This window comes from Ceratotherium simum, chromosome 26, assembly GCF_057802395.1.
Source record: "Ceratotherium simum simum isolate JZ-2026a chromosome 26, ASM5780239v1, whole genome shotgun sequence".
NCBI classification, from domain to species: Eukaryota; Metazoa; Chordata; class Mammalia; order Perissodactyla; family Rhinocerotidae; genus Ceratotherium; species Ceratotherium simum.
This window is the reverse complement of record NC_141925.1, coordinates 13,240,922-13,258,217: the sequence shown is the minus strand read 5'-3', so window position 1 is coordinate 13,258,217 and position 17,296 is coordinate 13,240,922. Positions and strand designations below refer to the sequence as shown.

The following is a 17,296-nucleotide window of genomic DNA, read 5'->3' as shown; positions in this document are numbered from 1 at the left end:
TCACTTAGAAAACGATCTGAAAACTATAGAAAAGCAGACACCAAAATCTTTACCCTTAGACCCACCACAGTTACCATTTTTGGGTATTTCCACCACAGTTAACGTTTTTTGGGTGTTTCCTTCCCGCCTTTTCGTGTGTGTGTGCGCGCGTGTGTGTGTGTGTGTGTGTGTGTAGGTAAATCTCCAAGCTCAGGGCTCCAACAGTGTATGTATAAGTTTTGTGTTAGACTTTTAAAATAACATTTATCAGATTGGTCTTCAATTTAAGATTCACTGCAGACTAACAGACAAGAACCAGCAAGAAAATAAAAAGCCCCACAAAAAAACAGGTCACCTACCAGATAACGAATGCTGACATTAGTGAAACTAGGTCTTTTAACTAGGTCTTTTATTCATTCAACAAACATCCAAATGTATTTTGAGTGGATCCTGTGTCAGGTGCTGTGCTAACGTTGAGATTTATTTCCCACACTTTGGGTTTTGTGCTCCATCATTTACTTGTGCCTAGAAGCCAGCAAAATATTCTGCTTCTTTCCCACCTGGCCGATGATACAGAAAAGAACAATGCCGTATTTAAAAGCCTGGGCTCAGAGTTGGAGTATTTGGGTTCAAATTCTGGCTCTGTCACACAGTGGCTGTAACATGGGCAAGCTGTGTACGTTCCCTTAGCCTTGGTTTCCTCATCTGTAAAATGGAAATAATATGCCTGCATCTAAGAGTCACTCTGAGGATTCTGTAAGATGAGCCATGGAAAAAACTTAGGTCAGGGCCTGGCATATAGTAAGTGGTCAATAAATAAGAGCTGATACTAACATTTGAGGAACATTCTGCAATTCATTTTACAGTTCTTTCAACAGTATTATTTTGTGTATTTGTTTGCCGGCTCTAAGAGAGCGTGGGCAGGTAACATGCTCCTCGTTTTGCAGCTGAGGAAACTCCAGGTCCAGAGAGGTTAGGTGACCCCCCCGTGGTCACACAGCCAGGGCGAGGCGGGGACGGAGGCGTCAGCTCTGGGCTCTGGGAGAGCTCTCGTTCCTTTGCACAGCACTGTCTGAGATAAACCCGTTCCCACCCAACTGCCACCCGCTGTGCCCTTCCTGTCCAGGGCCAAGAGGGAGCAGGAGGTGACAGTGCTCAAGAAGGCCCTGGACGAGGAGACTCGGTCCCACGAGGCCCAGGTCCAGGAGATGAGGCAGAAGCACACGCAGGTGGTGGAGGAACTCACGGAGCAGCTGGAGCAGTTCAAGAGGGTGAGTTGTGACGCTTTTCGTGACAACGCCTAAAAGAGCGACATGTCAGCAGCTTCAGATAACTACCTGTTGGGGTCTGTACTGAAACGAATAAAAAGCTACTGAGATTCTAATGACAATGATGGCAGCCAGCATTTATTAAGTGCTTACTGTATATTATGGCAATCTTCACAACCAGCCTATGAGATAGGTACTATTAAGCCCATTTTACACATGAAGAAACTGAGGTCCAGAGTACCTAGAGGTGAAGAGACGTCCCCAAGGTCACACAGCTAGTAAGTGACAGAGCCATGATGAGAACCCCAGCAGTCAGACTCCAGACCCACCTCCTAGCCTCCCCAGGGCAGGGTCTACAATCTACTGCCCCTCTTAGGTAAGCAAGGGTTTAGCAAAACTTCTGGGAGGGTAACTTTAAATGGAGACCATTCTCCTCTTAACTCACGTGCAGACTGGAGCAAGACTGTCATTATTTGATTTCGGGGGCAAACAGCTCTCTCTGGTGTAGTTCGAGAACACCTGGGTCTAATCGTTCCTTTTCCCGGGGCTGGCTGTTTGGGGCATATGGGGCTTGGGGCAGTTAAATAGCACCACTCTGAAGGCTTGATACTGGGAACTTTCTCTCCCTTTGGAGAATTTCCTTTGTTTGATTCCCAGGGGTGAGTTTTTAGCTTGCGACGCCCTACCAAATGGCGTCCCTAAAAGTCTGAAATGTGTCACCCTCGGGGCTACAGCTTTCCCCCATCTCCGCACTTTCTAGGTACCCCCCAAGCTAGATCAAGTGGGGGTAGCGTTACCTAAGAATTGTTGGCGTCTGCGTGTGTTTCTTTCCCCAGGCAAGGGGAATATTCTCCAGGAGGTGGCTTACTGAGCATCTTTGTGGGAGCTGGTTCACCACGGGTTCTAGCAGCATCTCAAAATTCCCTGTACATTTAAATAACGTTAGCAATCTCTGCCGGACACTGTTCCAACGTTTTACGAACCCTAACTCATTTCATTTCACCCGTGACTTGTGTTAAAATGCGGATCTCCGGGCCCCACACTGAAAAACACAGCGCAGGAGCTCCCTCCCTCCCTCTCTAAATGAACACGAGGAAGCTTGTTCATTTCCTCTCGTCACTTGTCAAGTGGGCTCTGAATACTGACCTCCGACATTTTGTCAATTCTTTATATATTTTGGACACATGAGAGTTTCCTAATTGTAACTACGACATACATTTCCCCTTTCGACTGTCTTCCCTTTCTCATGTTCAGAAGTGATTTTTTATTTTGATATAGTTTGAACCCGGATGGGCTATTCCCACCTTCTGAAATAACTACCCTCCAAAGAGTAGTAAGGTGTATGTGTCCCTTTCACTTTGCGGTGGGAAGAGGGGCCCCAGAAAGGGTAGCGAGCATCCTCAAGCCAGGTGGTCCTCAGAGGGGAGCAGGGGCCGGACGCCGAGCCCCGATCCGAAGCCGGCCTCTTTGGAAGACAGCGGTTCCCGCCTCCAGCAGAGGGCGTCGTTTCTGCCCTGTAGAGGCAGGGGGAGGCCGGGAGGTCCTGCCCGCCCTCTCAGGTCACTGAAAGAGGACTGTCTCTAGCAACTTCAGTTTGGACTCGGAACCCTGGTTCCATCAGCTTGCTGGGGAAAACTTTTAATCATTCCTGCCTCAGCTCCCTTACCCACGTGAAGTTTTGCCACAATTCTGGGAAATGGTTTTAGCTGGGCTACGGTTTTAGGGGAGCTCAGATCCCCCGAGATCCCTCAGGGTCCTTGCTGATCAACCTGCACTCTTACCCCCAAGAGGCACTCTGTCCCTGTCTGAGGTCCCGGCAGCTCTTAGCCATACCTGGGGCAGGGGACTGGCTTCAGAGGCTGCCTGCACGCTGCACAGCCCTGCCCAGGGGCTGTGGGAAAGCCGAGTGTCGTCTCCTCCGCCCTTGGGACCCACACACTTCTCTCTTGCTTCTTTCCTCCTCCCTACTGCCCCAGGAGAAGCCCCCTCCTCTCTCCCGCTTTTGCCCAAAACACTTTTTCTTAGGCAAACTCACATGCCTACAGGAGCTGGTTAGATAAAACGACTTTTTCTTAACTATCACAGAAATAGCAGTGTACGTTTGATGAGAAATGTGATGGACAATAGGGAGTGGTGGGGACTGGGGCCAAGTGGAATACGCTTGCCCCATCTACAGGACTAGCTGCTACTTCAGTCCAGCCAGTTGTTGCCCTGGAGGAAGGCAAGACCCCCTGTTTCCAGATCTCTAGTTGGTTCTTGGCAAGTCAAAATGATTGGGGTGCAGACAGGAAGATCCACCAGTTTCCCGCCCCGGCCGTAACGCCTGCCCCCTGCTTCTCTGGCCAGGCCAAGGCGAACCTGGACAAGAGCAAGCAGACGCTGGAGAAGGAGAACGCGGACCTGACCAGCGAGCTGCGGGTGCTGGGCCAGGCCAAGCAGGAAGTGGAGCACAAGAAGAAGAAGCTAGAGGGACAGCTGCAGGAGCTGCAGTCCAAGTGCAGCGACGGGGAGCGCGCACGGGCCGAGCTCCACGACAGGGTCCACAAGCTGCAGGTGAGCCGCGCGGCCCGCGCCCCTCGGGGCCGCCGCTGCTGGGGGTGGCGCTCCCCCCGACCCCGGCCCACCCAAGTCTCTCTTGCTGTGCAGCAAGTCGGCTTCCTCTGCTTCCATCCCTCGAGGAGACGAGATGGTCTCCCTCCTCAGTTTAATCTCTCCAAACCTTCATCCGCACTTTCAACGAGTATTCATTGAGCACCTGCTGTATGCCAGGCACTCTGTTCAGTCCTGAGACACAACAGCAGGGCACTGTCCCCGCCCCAGGAGAACTCCAGCCTAGTGGAGGGAAAGACATTAATAGTCACACCATTGAATGGCAAATGATGCTAGAAGGGAGAGACACATATGCAAGAAGTGTCAATAACAAGGGGGCCTGGCCTGCGGGAGGAGGAGTCAGGAAAGGCTTCCCTAAGAAGGCTGGACAGTCTGACAGGTACGTGGAAGTCTGCCAGGCAGAGGGGACAGCATGTGCAAAGGCCTGGTGGTGAGTGGGAAGCTAGAAGAGATGACATAAAGCCAGTAGAGCTTGAGGGCTGAGGCGGAAGGGGGGAACATACAAAATGGGACAGGAGACATGGGGAGGTTGTGGCCAGATGACGCAGGGCCTTCGGAGCCCTATAACGTGTACGTTGCTCTTTACTCTGAGTGATGGGAAGCCACTGATGGGGTTTAAGCTGAAGAATGACACGGTCTGTTTATCTTTGGCCTTATTTCGCTTTGACTAGACATTCGGCCTTTCCATTCACGGGATACAGCCAAACTTTTGAAAAATACTGGATGTGCTGACGATCTGGGACAAGGCGGGGGAGCATTAAGTATGAATTTGTCCACATCCAGCTGAGTGCAGGGGTGTTGCTATGCTAATGCAAGCCACGTCCCGGAGGAGTGGAGGCCAGATCACTCACATCCTCACTTACATGGGAAGAGTGCGGATGGTGGGCTGAAGTCTCCAGAAAGACCTGCTCAGAGGTCATACCAGGGCCCGGAGTAGAGGCAGACAGAGCGGTAGAGGGCTTTTTACCTCTAGCGTCTGCATCTTTGGTTTTGGCCGTAGGGGTCAGTGAAAGGGCAGAGAGTAGGGGTGAGGAAGGGGGTGGTGGGGACTGGGCCCTGGGACGTGGAGGTGCCATCTGCACCTTCTTCTCCGAGCTCAGAGAGCGGGCGAGTCCAGAGCATCTTGGTGTCGGGACTGTCAGACCTGCTGCTCCATCTCTGCCGACCTTGGCGAGGGTCCAGGATCCATTTAGTGGGATCAGGGCCCAGTCAATACAGTTTGGGGCTCTAACAGGTTCTTAGAACCGGGGATCCCAACTTGTCGGCAGCGTGCTTTCCTTGGGAGCTCCAGTGCCCATGAGCAGGCCCCACGGCTCCCGGGTGGTTCTCAATCAGTGGATACCCCAAGGCCCTTGGCTCCTCTTACTCAACGAGGCTCCTCTTCTAGAGGTTCCGACTAACCAGTCTCTCGGCTCCCTCAGAGTGAAGTGGAGAGCGTCACAGGGATGCTCAACGAGGCGGAGGGGAAGGCCATCAAGCTGGCCAAGGACGTGGCATCCCTTGGGTCCCAGCTCCAGGACACCCAGGTGGGTATCCGGCCACGTCAGCCGGAGGGCCCTGGGGTACGCCCTTCCTGGCGGTGGGGCCCTGGGACTTCCGTGTGTCCTTTCCGTAGGAGCTGCTTCAAGAAGAAACCAGGCAGAAGCTGCACGTGTCCACCAAGCTGCGCCAGCTGGAGGGTGAGAGGAACAGCCTGCAGGACCAGCTGGACGAGGAGATGGAGGCCAAGCAGAACCTGGAGCGCCACATCTCGACGCTGAACGTCCAGGTGCAGCTGCGTGTCCGTGCTGTGCTGGGCCCAGGGCTCTCAGGCGCAGAGCTTGGCGGGGGCGCTGGGGATCTGCTCGTGGTAGAGCACGGGCGCCATCTTGCTTGGCTCGCCAGCTCCCCCTGCTGTTGAATTTCTTCAATGAGGAGGAGGTGGTCTTCGCTTCTCAGGGTGTGGGGGCAGGAACGGAAATCACTCGCCGCCGGCCTCTCACCCCACCCCGCACACTGCCATTTCAGCTCTCTGATTCGAAGAAGAAGCTGCAAGACTTTGCCAGCACCGTGGAATCTCTGGAAGAGGGCAAGAAGAAGTTCCAGAAGGAAATCGAAGGCCTCACCCAGCAGTACGAGGAGAAGGCAGCTGCTTACGACAAACTGGAAAAGACCAAGAACAGGCTTCAGCAGGAGCTGGACGACCTGGTGGTTGACTTGGACAACCAGCGGCAACTGGTGTCCAACCTGGAAAAGAAGCAGAGAAAGTTCGATCAGGTAGGGGCCGGAGGGCCCTCCGCGCTGCGCGGACACTGGCTGGGGAGCCGGGTGTGCGCAGCATCCGGGGCGGCCGCTGGGTGTGTGTCGGCATCCCAGCCCCTGCTGTGCCGGAAGCGATGGAAGGCTGGCTTGCCTTGGGGTGACACGAAACACGAGGGCTCCAAGGTCAGAGTGAGGAGCTTGGCAGAGCCTTGACGACTGTGACTTTTCCAGGGACCTCCACCACGAGGGCATCTGCAAACCCAGTGAGCCTGAGTTTCTAGCCCCAATAAGGAATGAGATTGGTTGAGTGGTTTTATTCACTCAACAAGTATTTGAGTGCCTACTGAGTATTCCAAGTAATTCGGTGTTTCTGCCCTTTAAACACCACTTTTCCCTAACAATTCATTATGAAGAATTTCAAGCACACAGCAAAGTTAAAAGCATCGTACAGTGAATACCTGTCTACCTACCACCTGGATTCGATCATTAACATTTTACCATACTCACTTTATCACATATTTATTTTACTAGGATGAATCAGGTCTATCATTCGTATCTTTTGGATGCATTTCAAAGCAGATTACAGGCATCTCTACATGTCCCCCTCGATACGTCAGCATTGCATATCGAGAGATCATTTTTTAATAAATTTGCTTCTTTTGAGGTAAAATTTATATACAATGAAATGCACAAATCGTAGGTGTACACTCCCCAAGTTCTGATAAATGCTTATATACTCCTGTGACCCAAACCCCCCAATACCAACTTATGTTACTCAGACTTAGTAAATACGATTTGGCTTGCAAGTGACTTGGGGGTGTTCTAAAAATCAACTTGGGGATGGTCCCGGGAGGCGTGGGGGCTCGTTGGCCCTCCCCGGCTCGACTCAGGGTACTGGGCTTCCCTATGGCATGCTGACTCTTGCCTTTTCCACAACCATCCGTTCCCTGTGCTCTCAGCTTCATGCCTTCTAATCTCCTGTTTCATTATCTGGTTGAGGGCCTGAGGTCACTTTTGTTATTTTCTTGTCACATAGAGTGTAGGGTTTTGTGTTAACTGTGCTGTTTGGAGGCCCCTGTTACTTACCTGTCCTTGCTGAACTCTAGAAATCTGGTTTTTGGATGTCACAACATATACTACACTGCTCTTCTCTCTGAAGATGAGGTGAACGTCAGTATGTTCTTTGAGTTGCTTCTCCAAGCAGAGGGATAAGTGCGTGCAGATCCATCCCACTCACCATTTCCCGACTACGGCTCATAGGGCACTTCTGAGAGCTAGCTACTTGTGGCCTTGAAACAACAAAAGAATAATTGGCCTCTGGCAGGATCACATGTCACTCTGACCTCAGTAGCAGTATGTTCTAGCCAACATGGGCAGCGTTAGTGGTTTCAAAGCACAAAGATTCAGCAGATGCTGGCTCTGCCTAAGATTGACCTAAAAGTTGGAAAGCAAGATGGTTATAAATGATTTCCATTGATAGCTAAATTACTCACACCTGCACCTGGACAAATGCAGCAGGACACAAGGCTTCTTCCCCATATTTGGGATGAAACGCAGCCAAACGTTGGGTACACCTGGAGGTCACCTCTGGGCCCTCTGTTCTGTTGTAGTTGTTGGCCGAGGAGAAAAACATCTCTTCCAAGTATGCGGATGAGAGGGACAGAGCCGAGGCAGAGGCCAGGGAAAAGGAAACCAAGGCCTTGTCCTTGGCACGAGCCCTGGAAGAGGCCTTGGAAGCCAAAGAGGAACTCGAGAGGACCAACAAAATGCTCAAAGCCGAGATGGAGGATCTGGTTAGCTCCAAGGATGACGTGGGCAAGAACGTAAGTCGCTCTTTATCGTCTTGGCTTGTTCCCATTCCATCAACCCATCTTCTCTGCTGTTTATCAGTCCGTGGGGGCCTGGCTCTGTGCCTCTATCACCTTAAGAGATAATCAGGAATTGAAGGCATTCCCCGGGCTGGTGCAAGGATGGGCCCGTTTGGGAACAGCAGTTGGGGGGTCTGAGTCCAGGGTTGCGAGAGGAAGGCTCTGCTCTTGACTCCCGGTCATGCATGCTGTGGGTGGCAGAAGCCATCTGTCTGACCTTGATGAGCTGCCTGTCACTGTGGTTTGCCTGACCGTATTCATGAAGTCAGCCCTCATGTAAAAGGTCCACGAGCTGGAGAAGTCCAAGCGGGCCCTGGAAACCCAGATGGAGGAGATGAAGACCCAGCTGGAGGAGCTGGAGGACGAGCTGCAGGCGACAGAAGATGCCAAGCTGCGGCTCGAGGTCAACATGCAGGCCCTCAAGGGCCAGTTTGAGCGCGACCTCCAGGCCCGGGATGAGCAGAATGAAGAGAAGAGGCGGCAGCTCCAGAGGCAGGTAATGCGTGTCTGGGGAAGCGGGGTGGGGGGCCTGTGCCTTCCCTCCACCGCCACTTCCTGGCCTGACGGGGACTCGGTTCTCTCACCCACTCCGGGGGATGGGAAAGCGCACCTTGCAGGTGGTTGTCCACACCTGGGAGCTGGGTGAAGGCTGGCTGGGGCGGGTAAAGGCCCAGCCCAGCAGCACACATCTCTCTTCCTCGCTCAGCTCCATGAGTACGAGACGGAACTGGAAGATGAGCGAAAGCAACGTGCCCTGGCCACTGCGGCCAAGAAGAAGCTGGAAGGGGACCTGAAAGACCTGGAGCTGCAGGCCGACTCGGCCATCAAGGGGAGGGAGGAGGCCATCAAGCAGCTTCGAAAACTGCAGGTGCGTGACGCCCTGAGGGCAGGGGCGCAGCTCCCCCCAGGCCCGGGGCTGTGCAGCTGCTGTTTTCCATCACCGTTTAGCTTTTGGTGGCTGTTTCCTGCCCTGGGGAGGGCACTTGGCCTCAGCCCTCAGATCACATCACCTTTTCTGAGGTCTGCTAAGCCCATCCAGAACGATGTCCCCAAACAGCCACCGGGCCACCTGAGGCTGAGGGCTGTGCCCGTGCCAACAGTGGAAAATCCTCGGGTTGGCGTGGAAAGATCATTTGGGCAGCAGAATTCGGGGGGGTAAGGACATCTTAGCTTGGCCCTCCTGTTGACTCATGCAGGCTCAGATGAAGGACTTCCAGAGAGAGCTGGAAGACGCCCGTGCCTCCAGAGACGAGATCTTTGCCACGGCCAAAGAGAATGAGAAGAAAGCCAAGAGCCTAGAGGCAGACCTCATGCAGCTCCAGGAGGTAAAGCCCTCTTCTCGCTCCGAGAGCCTGGGATGGGGATATCGTCGCAGCATCCCTTGGCACGCCAGGCTTGTGCGCCCAGAGATTTCTTTCCCTCGTCCACCACTCCACGTGGGTGGCCCCCACAGTAAGGATGCAAAGACACAGGGTTTTCTCCTCTGATGTATCTGCGGGCCTCCCCTGAGCTGGGAGGAGGCACAGCCATTTTTAAGGGTGGCCATAAAGATCGCTGGTGGCCTGGTGACAGGAATGGGGTGGATTTTCAGGTGGGGTTCAGCCCTTCCCTGGCAGACAACAGGTTTCCTTCCTCCCTGCCCCGCACCGTCCAGGACCTAGCTGCGGCGGAGAGGGCGCGCAAACAGGCAGACCTGGAGAAGGAGGAGCTGGCTGAGGAGCTGGCCAGCAGCGTGTCGGGAAGGTATGGAGCCGCGTGGGGAGGAGTCCTGGACTCAGACGACGAGGGAGAGGCAGCCCAGAAGAGAGCCTCCTGACCCCCATTTTAATGCTGAAAATGATGGAATGTTCAACTGACCTTGTGACAGGGGTCGTGGGGTCTCAGGGTTCCCATACCCTATTTGGACGGGTGGCCAGTTTCATTCATTCTGAGTGAACAGCGTGGTGGGGACAGGGGGTAGCTGGGGACAGGGAGCTGGTCCTCATCCCAGGCCTGGCTTTGCTGACACCAACAGGGTATGAGTCCTGGCTCCCCACCTCCCAGCTGTGTGACTTTGGACAAGTCGCTAAGCCTCTCTGAGCTTCAGTTTCCTAAATTATAAATGAGGGCAACCCTGAGGCATTGCTCCTCCAAGGAGAGGGAGTTTTCTAAGCCAGGAGGAGGCTGGAGGCCCCCGATGAGGCTGCGTTTATTTCCCCCAGGAACGCGCTTCAGGATGAGAAGCGGCGCCTGGAGGCGCGGATTACGCAGCTGGAGGAGGAGCTGGAGGAGGAGCAGGGCAACATGGAGGCCATGAGTGACCGCGTCCGGAAGGCCACACAGCAGGTGGGGGCTGGAGCGGGCCAGGGCTGCTGGGGTTGGGGGTCTGCGCACCAGAGCAGCGCTTGCCTCAGATCCACGCTGTGACGGGCTCGAGTTGAAAAGCCCCACGCTGGTTCAGTGCCACGCATCGCGGGCCCCTGTGTGCCAGGCCCGAGGTGGGGTGGAGGAGAGTGGGGAGATGTGAGAGGAGGGACCCAGCGCGCTGGTTCCCCCACCTCCACTCCCTCCCCTTCTGGTCACGCCAGCACCCCGCCTGCCGCCTTCAGAGCGCTTAGTGCCAGCCTGCAGCGTCTCGTTCGGTGGCCAGGGTGTGTCTGGCTGCCTCCAGCCCATGAGCAGCCATGCCTGGAGTAAGGGCTTTGGTGGTCTTCCTGCTCTTCCGAGCCCTGGCCTTACAATAGCGACCCTCAGTGACGTTCCTGAGTGCCAGCTCCATGACGGGCACTAGGGACCCATTGTGTGACCCGGAGCCAGGGACAGAAGACGAGGGGACAGGGAGCCTGGGTGGCAGTGGGACGCTGCCTAGAAGAGCTGCCCCTGGAGCTGACCAGGAAGGATGAGCAGGAAGGAGCTGGCGGCCGGAGGAGAGAGAGGGTGGCTCCTGGGTGCTCCGGCCCCGGGGACCCGTGCGGAGGCCCGCGGAGGCTGGACAGCGGGAGTGCGCACCGCCCGGGGCTTCTGTGCCCTCCACATCACCAATTTCCCCTCCTCCCCAGGCCGAGCAGCTCAGCAACGAGCTGGCCACGGAGCGCAGTGCAGCCCAGAAGAACGAGAGCGCGCGGCAGCAGCTCGAGCGGCAGAACAAGGAGCTCCGGAGCAAGCTGCAGGAGATGGAGGGGGCGGTCAAGTCCAAGTTCAAGTCCACCATCGCGGCGCTGGAGGCCAAGATCGCACAGCTGGAGGAACAGGTGGAGCAGGAGGCCAGGTACGGCGGGCCCAGAGCTCCGACGACAGCCAGCGCGTGGCGGGGGGTGGCGGGGGTCCGTGAGCCTCTCCGGGCGTCAGTTCTGGCTGTGACGTAAGCTCAGTGGCGCCCACCCCGCAGGGGTGTTGTGAGAACACGGGGAACAGCTGCGCCCCTCCGGGCCCAGAGAAAGCCCCTGCAGTGTTGGCTGCCGTAGCGAGTGGCACGACTCCTCCATGACGCGAGCCAGCCTTCCCGGGAGCACACGTGGCTTCTCCTAACCTACATTTGCAGGATGTCACGTGAACGCATACCCCAAGTCCACACCAACAGCCCGTTCAGCACAGAAATACGGGCAGTCTTCTCATTTTAATGATGGGTCCACTGAGCTGTAAGTTCACGGCACATTCGTGACCATCAGATTGCAAGGATTCCGGCCCGTTCTTTTTTTTTTTTTCTTTGGGTAGTGGCTTCATGGATAACTCACATACCGTACAATTCACCCATTTCAAGTGTACAGTTCAGCGGCTTTGAGTACATTCACACATAGGTGCAGCCTCGTCACAGTCACCTGTGGAACAGTTGCATCACCTCAGTTAGAAACCCTGTCCCCTTAGCCAACGCTATATCCCCATGCCCCCAGCCCTAAGCAACCACCAGTTGACGTTCTGTCTCTATTGTCTATTCTGGACATTTCATACAAATGGAATCATGCAACATTGCCTTTTCTTGCGCTGAGCTTGATGTTTTCAACGTTCACTCATACTGGAGCAGGTAGCAGCCCTTGCTTCCTTTTTATGGCTGAATACTATTCCACTGTCTGAGTGATTCTTGGGAAGAGCCCTGATGGAGGGCTCGGGAAGTGCCCACAGCGGGCGCCATGCTGGTCTGGTTTACGCACCGACTGCAAAGAAGGCCGTCTCCGCCCCCTCCGTGTGTGCAGAGAGAAGCAGGCGGCCGCCAAGTCGCTGAAGCAGAAGGACAAGAAGTTGAAGGAGATGCTGCTGCAGGTGGAGGATGAGCGCAAGATGGCAGAGCAGTACAAGGAGCAGGTAACCAGCTGCCCCGGCCTCTCCCAGCCCCGCAGTGCCCCACCGCCCGGGGCCCCCCTGACCCTCGGGCCTCTCCCTGACAGGCAGAGAAAGGCAATGCCAGGGTCAAGCAACTCAAGAGGCAGCTGGAGGAGGCGGAGGAGGAGTCCCAGCGCATCAACGCCAACCGCAGGAAGCTGCAGCGGGAGCTGGACGAAGCCACCGAGAGCAACGAGGCCATGGGCCGGGAGGTGACCGCGCTCAAGAGCAGGCTCAGGTGAGGCGGCCCGGCCGCCCGCGGTCTCACTCACAGGCTGCGCTGCTCGTGCCAGCCTGGAACGCCCACAGGAGCTCAGCCACCCTGTGCACACGAGGCTCCCGATCCCCAGAGCGCTGCTTCTTTCTGGGGTTTCTTCCCGCCCACCATCAGGACGCAGCACCAGCGCGTGCCAGGCGCGGGAGCGGGGCGCAGACCACACGAGGGCCCGCCTCTACTCTAAGGAGCGGTCCTTCCGCTTTCTTCAACACCCATCTCCCTTCCCATCCTCCTGGCGAGGGCGAGGAGGAAGAGGCAACATCTCTGTCTCCTGAAACCTTCCCTTCATTGCATCATCGACAGCCGCGAAATCCCTTCTCTCCTTGACCTCTTTTCTAGACTCTCTTCACCTTCTCGCTCTAACTCAGGGTTTCTTGGCACCACAGACGTTTGGGGCTGGATGGTTCTTTATCACAGGGGCTGTTCTGTGCACTGCAGGATGGTGGGCTGCATCCCTGGCCTCTCCCCACTAATGCAGTGGCACTCCCCCTCATGGTGACAACCAAAAATGTCTCCAGACGTTGCCAGATGTCCCCTGGGGGCACAGTCACCCCAGATGGAGAACCTCCGCCCGAGCTGGACTGGGGCTGTGTTCTCTCCCACACCCCCGTGCCTCTGGGCGTGAAGGTGGCTAGGCAAGTCCCTGCTCCTTGGGGGTCACACCCCGCCCCATCTGGTTCTCTGAAGGTCTGAGCTCCGAGCTTCCTGTCACACTCACCTGCCCCCTCCAGGTGGGTGGTCCAGCTCTCAAGTTCTTGGCCTTCTCCGTGATCCTGCCACCCCATGGGCACGAGCAGGAACTCTGGACCCTCATCTGCCCACCACCTTTCTTTAGCTCCCTTCCTGTGTCTCCTCTGGGTCTTCAACTCATTGGTGTGCGCATCCTCCAGCAGCCCCCATGGACTCCCCGCCCGGCGTCAAGCCCGTGCTCAGCGGTTACAAGCAGCCTTCCACACATCCTCAACACCCCGGTCCCCCTGTGCTTTGCTGTACTCACTTGGCTAAAACGCAGCCCAGATTAAACCCGCTGTCCATCTCCTGCAGCTCAGAGTAGGGTGAGAAAAACCAACAGCCATGCTGGCCCTTCCTGCTGAAATTCTCCATGGCTAACACCAAGCGGACCTCACTTGGTGCTGCCTGGACCTCAGACTCCCCCATCCCCTCCCTCCTGCCCTTGTAGACATCTGCTTTCCACTGTCTCCCCAGACTTACTGTCACCACCCATCCTCACTCTCAGCTGATGACCTCACTTCCTATTTAACCCCCAAATGGAAACTTGTGTGAAACGTAAACAAGCTCCCACTTCCCCATCAACCCACCTGCTTACATCTGTGTTCCTTCCTTCTACCTTTCTCCCTGTGTCTGCGCTGGACTGTCCAACATCAACTAAGGCCCACCTCTCTGTTAGACGCCCCCTGTGGTTTACTCGAGAACGTTGCTCCAGAAATTCTTATCTTTCTTCTTGGCAACGTCTTCCCTCTCCCTGAGTCATTCCCTCAGCTGAAAGAACCTCTAGGCCCACTCCCCTGCTACCCTTCACCACAAACTCCAATCCAGCGACAGTCAGCCTTGGGCCTCAGCTGACTCAACAGCAGCACGTGCCATGGGCCATCACGCTTCCTGATGCACTTTCCTCACGGGGCTTCCACACACCAGCCTCACCTGGCTTCCTCCCCATCTTCCTGGCTTCTTTCTTCATCTCTTCTGCTGGAACCTCATCTCAAACCCTGCTTGCCCTTGCCTGCCCCAGGGCGCCATCCTGGTTCTCTCCTCATCTCCATCTCTGCTCTCTCCCGCCCCAGGGCGCCATCTTGGTTCTCTCCTCATCTCCATCTCTGCTCTCTCCCGCCCCAGGGCGCCATCCTGGTTCTCTCCTCATCTCCATCTCTGCTCTCTCCCGCCCCAGGGCGCCATCTTGGTTCTCTCCTCATCTCCATCTCTGCTCTCTCCTGCCCCAGGGCGCCATCTTGGTTCTCTCCCCATCTTTGTCTCTATTCACTCCCCAGGTGATCTCAACCAGCCTGGTAGCTTTAGAATTCCATCTATAGCTAGTGACTTCCTAGTTTCTATCTCCAGCCCAGACTTCTTCCTCAAACTCCAAACCTGCTTGACATTCCTACTCGATGCCTAGCAGGCAGCTCAGACCTAACATGCCCCAACTTGAGCCCTGATTGAACCCCTTTACCCTCAAACCAGCTCTTCTCACAGTCTTCCCCAACTCAGCAACTGGAATGATAAAGCTGCCATTAACCTAGGCCACAAACCTTGTGGTCATTCTTTATTTTTCTCTCTCCCTTATACCCGACATCCAATCTGTTGGACATCTGGTCAGCTTTCCCTTACGAATACTGTACATGCAGAATCCAACCACTTCTTGCAACCCTGGTCCAAGCTACCCTCTCCTCCCATCTAGATAACTTGCACAGCCTCCTGGGCCTCCCTGCTTCCATGCTGGCCCCCTTCTAGTCTGTTCTCAACACAGCAGCCAAAGGGATCCTGTTTAAATGAACTCGGATCATGGCTCTCCTTTGTCTCGAGCCCTCCAATGGTTTCCACCTCACTCAGAGCCAAAGCAACGTCTTTACAATTGTTGGTTCCACTGGGCTGTACATGATCTCTGTCCACTGCCTCCTAAATTACCCCTCTTCTTCACACACTGCCTCAGGGCCTTTGCACTGGCTGTTCCTTCTGCCTGGAATGCTCTTCCCCCAGCTCTCTGCTGGCTCCCTCCTCCTTTCCTTCAGGCATTTACTTATCCATGTTACCCTGTCTAAAATTTCCAACCTCACTCCCTACAGTTTTCCACTCTCCTACCCACCTGTCACCATGTAACTTATTTATTTTACTTATCTCATTCACTGTCTTTCTTCACTCTCAGCCTGCAAGCCCATGAGCACAGAATTTTTGTCTGTTTATTCATCCCCAGTGTCTGAGCACTGGGCACTGAGTAAACCTTCAATCATTGAGTCAGAGATGATGTTTCTCCAACCGCAGTCATTCTCAAACCACCTTAGCCATTTTGCCTTAGCCTCTTACCACCTGTACTATTGTGGACCTGACATTTTCTTTGAAATTAACTGTTCTAATCATACATATGTCTATCTGCAAATAAAACTTACCACCCCTATATTGTTAAACCAGCATCACCTGCATCAACAGGTCGCAAGGAAATTAAATACAGTGAAAACAAAACCATAGGGAGTTCTAGCTGTTGTGGCCACAAATTGATAACTATGACCTGAAGGCCTACTTCTCAGTGTAAAAGGGAATGACAAAGACATTAGCACCAAACAGACTTTCTCTGACATAATCTGACATATTTAAAAAGAGGTGAAAAGGGAATACCTTTCTCACTGTGCAATTCAGTTCTCCAGTGGTGCGCCCAGGAAGCAGCTGAAATCACCTGGCATATCGACCCCAGACTTGGAGAACCACTGCATGAGACGAGGGGAAGCCCAAATCCCATTCAGAGAGGGGAAGAGAGCGGCTCGTTCAGGGTACAGGGACTTGGGAAGGAGCCTCCAGTGCTTGCCGGGTGAAGGGCCTGGTGGGTCCCCACTGATGGAATGGAAACCAGACCTAACCTCTCAGGTCCAGCAGGGGCTTGGGAGCAACCCCAGGGTTGGCTGTCAGCGGAGGAGAGCTGTTCTCACCATGAAGACCCCCAGGATACACTCAGCTGGCGACGGGACACGGCCCGCCTCAGTGGCTGGGCTGAGCAGTGGGGCAGCAGCCAGCCACTCCAGCTCTCAGCCTTTGCTGTCTGAGCTCCCTTTTCTCAGGACCAGTGATCTGTTAGCACACGCTGAACATGCCCTGTGGGCCCCGGCCTAGACAACTGACCCTTCTCTCAGGCCATACAGGCCCATATCAAACAAACCACATTTTACAGCCCTAAGAGGAACAGACACAAACACAGGCTGAAGACAGGTCACACCTTTTCTGCCTTCTCTGAGTCTTCTAGATGTACAAACACCTAAAACCAAGCACTAGAGCTCTGAGTGAGGTTGGCGAGCATAGCCAGCTCCTCAGTGAACAAGGAATTGCAAAACAATTTATCACACAGTTTATCAGCCAGATAAATCTCGACACAAGCCATTGTGAAAGCCCGACCAATGTACCCATCATTTGCCACATCACCAGTCATCTCTGACACGTGCCACCAAAGGCGTCCACCTCTACCTTCTTGCTAAAAGACAAGACCAAATAATAGTAATAAAGTGAGATGCTGCTGCAGCCTCCTTGCCCGGGTCTTTTCAGGTTCAGTTCCCAAGTGGATCTCTGAACTAGCTTACTCCAACGCCTTCACCTCCCCGAACAGGTATGCATAATGGGAGAAAGCCACCTGCGTTCTTAGAAGCAGCTCTGAAGGACAGAAATATGATTTTTAATTGAAAAAACGGCTTGTCCTTTTGTGTGCCAGCCTTAGAGCTCTTGGCTTCAGGGGCTTGGCTGTAAGGTTGACTTGAAAGTGCCTTTAATTATTGAATTGAAGCAAATGCTTTTAATGATTAAGAACGCATGTCACCAGGCTCTCGTTTGCCGATGGTAACCACCGGGGACTCTCTCTCTCTGTTTCAGAGGCCCCCTCCCCCAGGAAACTCCGCAATGACTCACCAGGTATCATGCCTTAGCTTCGTTGCTCATGTGTGTCGCACTCGGTTTCCATTTCCTTTCTGCCCGTCGCGCCCTCCCCGCCCTCCTTTTTTTGACCCTCGCAAATTTCCATGCGATTCCTGCAAAATCGGAAGGCTTGG

General features: G+C 54.5%; 1 protein-coding gene across 2 annotated transcripts in view; it reads left to right on the top strand.

The window, feature by feature from the left end:
• Positions 1-17,296, top strand: part of MYH11 (myosin heavy chain 11) — a 125,343-nt gene that overhangs the window by 104,942 nt on the left and 3,105 nt on the right. Inside the window, exons 27-41 of one of the 2 annotated variants that reach the window (XM_014796326.2) lie at positions 1,106-1,250; positions 3,594-3,800; positions 5,279-5,383; positions 5,473-5,625; positions 5,865-6,113; positions 7,709-7,921; positions 8,250-8,462; positions 8,673-8,834; positions 9,163-9,291; positions 9,621-9,709; positions 10,168-10,291; positions 11,005-11,213; positions 12,136-12,244; positions 12,328-12,500; positions 17,121-17,159. In XM_014796326.2, the coding sequence (XP_014651812.1) occupies positions 1,106-1,250; positions 3,594-3,800; positions 5,279-5,383; positions 5,473-5,625; positions 5,865-6,113; positions 7,709-7,921; positions 8,250-8,462; positions 8,673-8,834; positions 9,163-9,291; positions 9,621-9,709; positions 10,168-10,291; positions 11,005-11,213; positions 12,136-12,244; positions 12,328-12,500; positions 17,121-17,151 (2,311 nt within the window). In that variant the 3' untranslated portion in view covers positions 17,152-17,159. The remainder of the gene's footprint in view (positions 1-1,105; positions 1,251-3,593; positions 3,801-5,278; positions 5,384-5,472; positions 5,626-5,864; positions 6,114-7,708; positions 7,922-8,249; positions 8,463-8,672; positions 8,835-9,162; positions 9,292-9,620; positions 9,710-10,167; positions 10,292-11,004; positions 11,214-12,135; positions 12,245-12,327; positions 12,501-17,120; positions 17,160-17,296) is intronic. The other variant, XM_004441840.2, reaches the window with a different exon arrangement.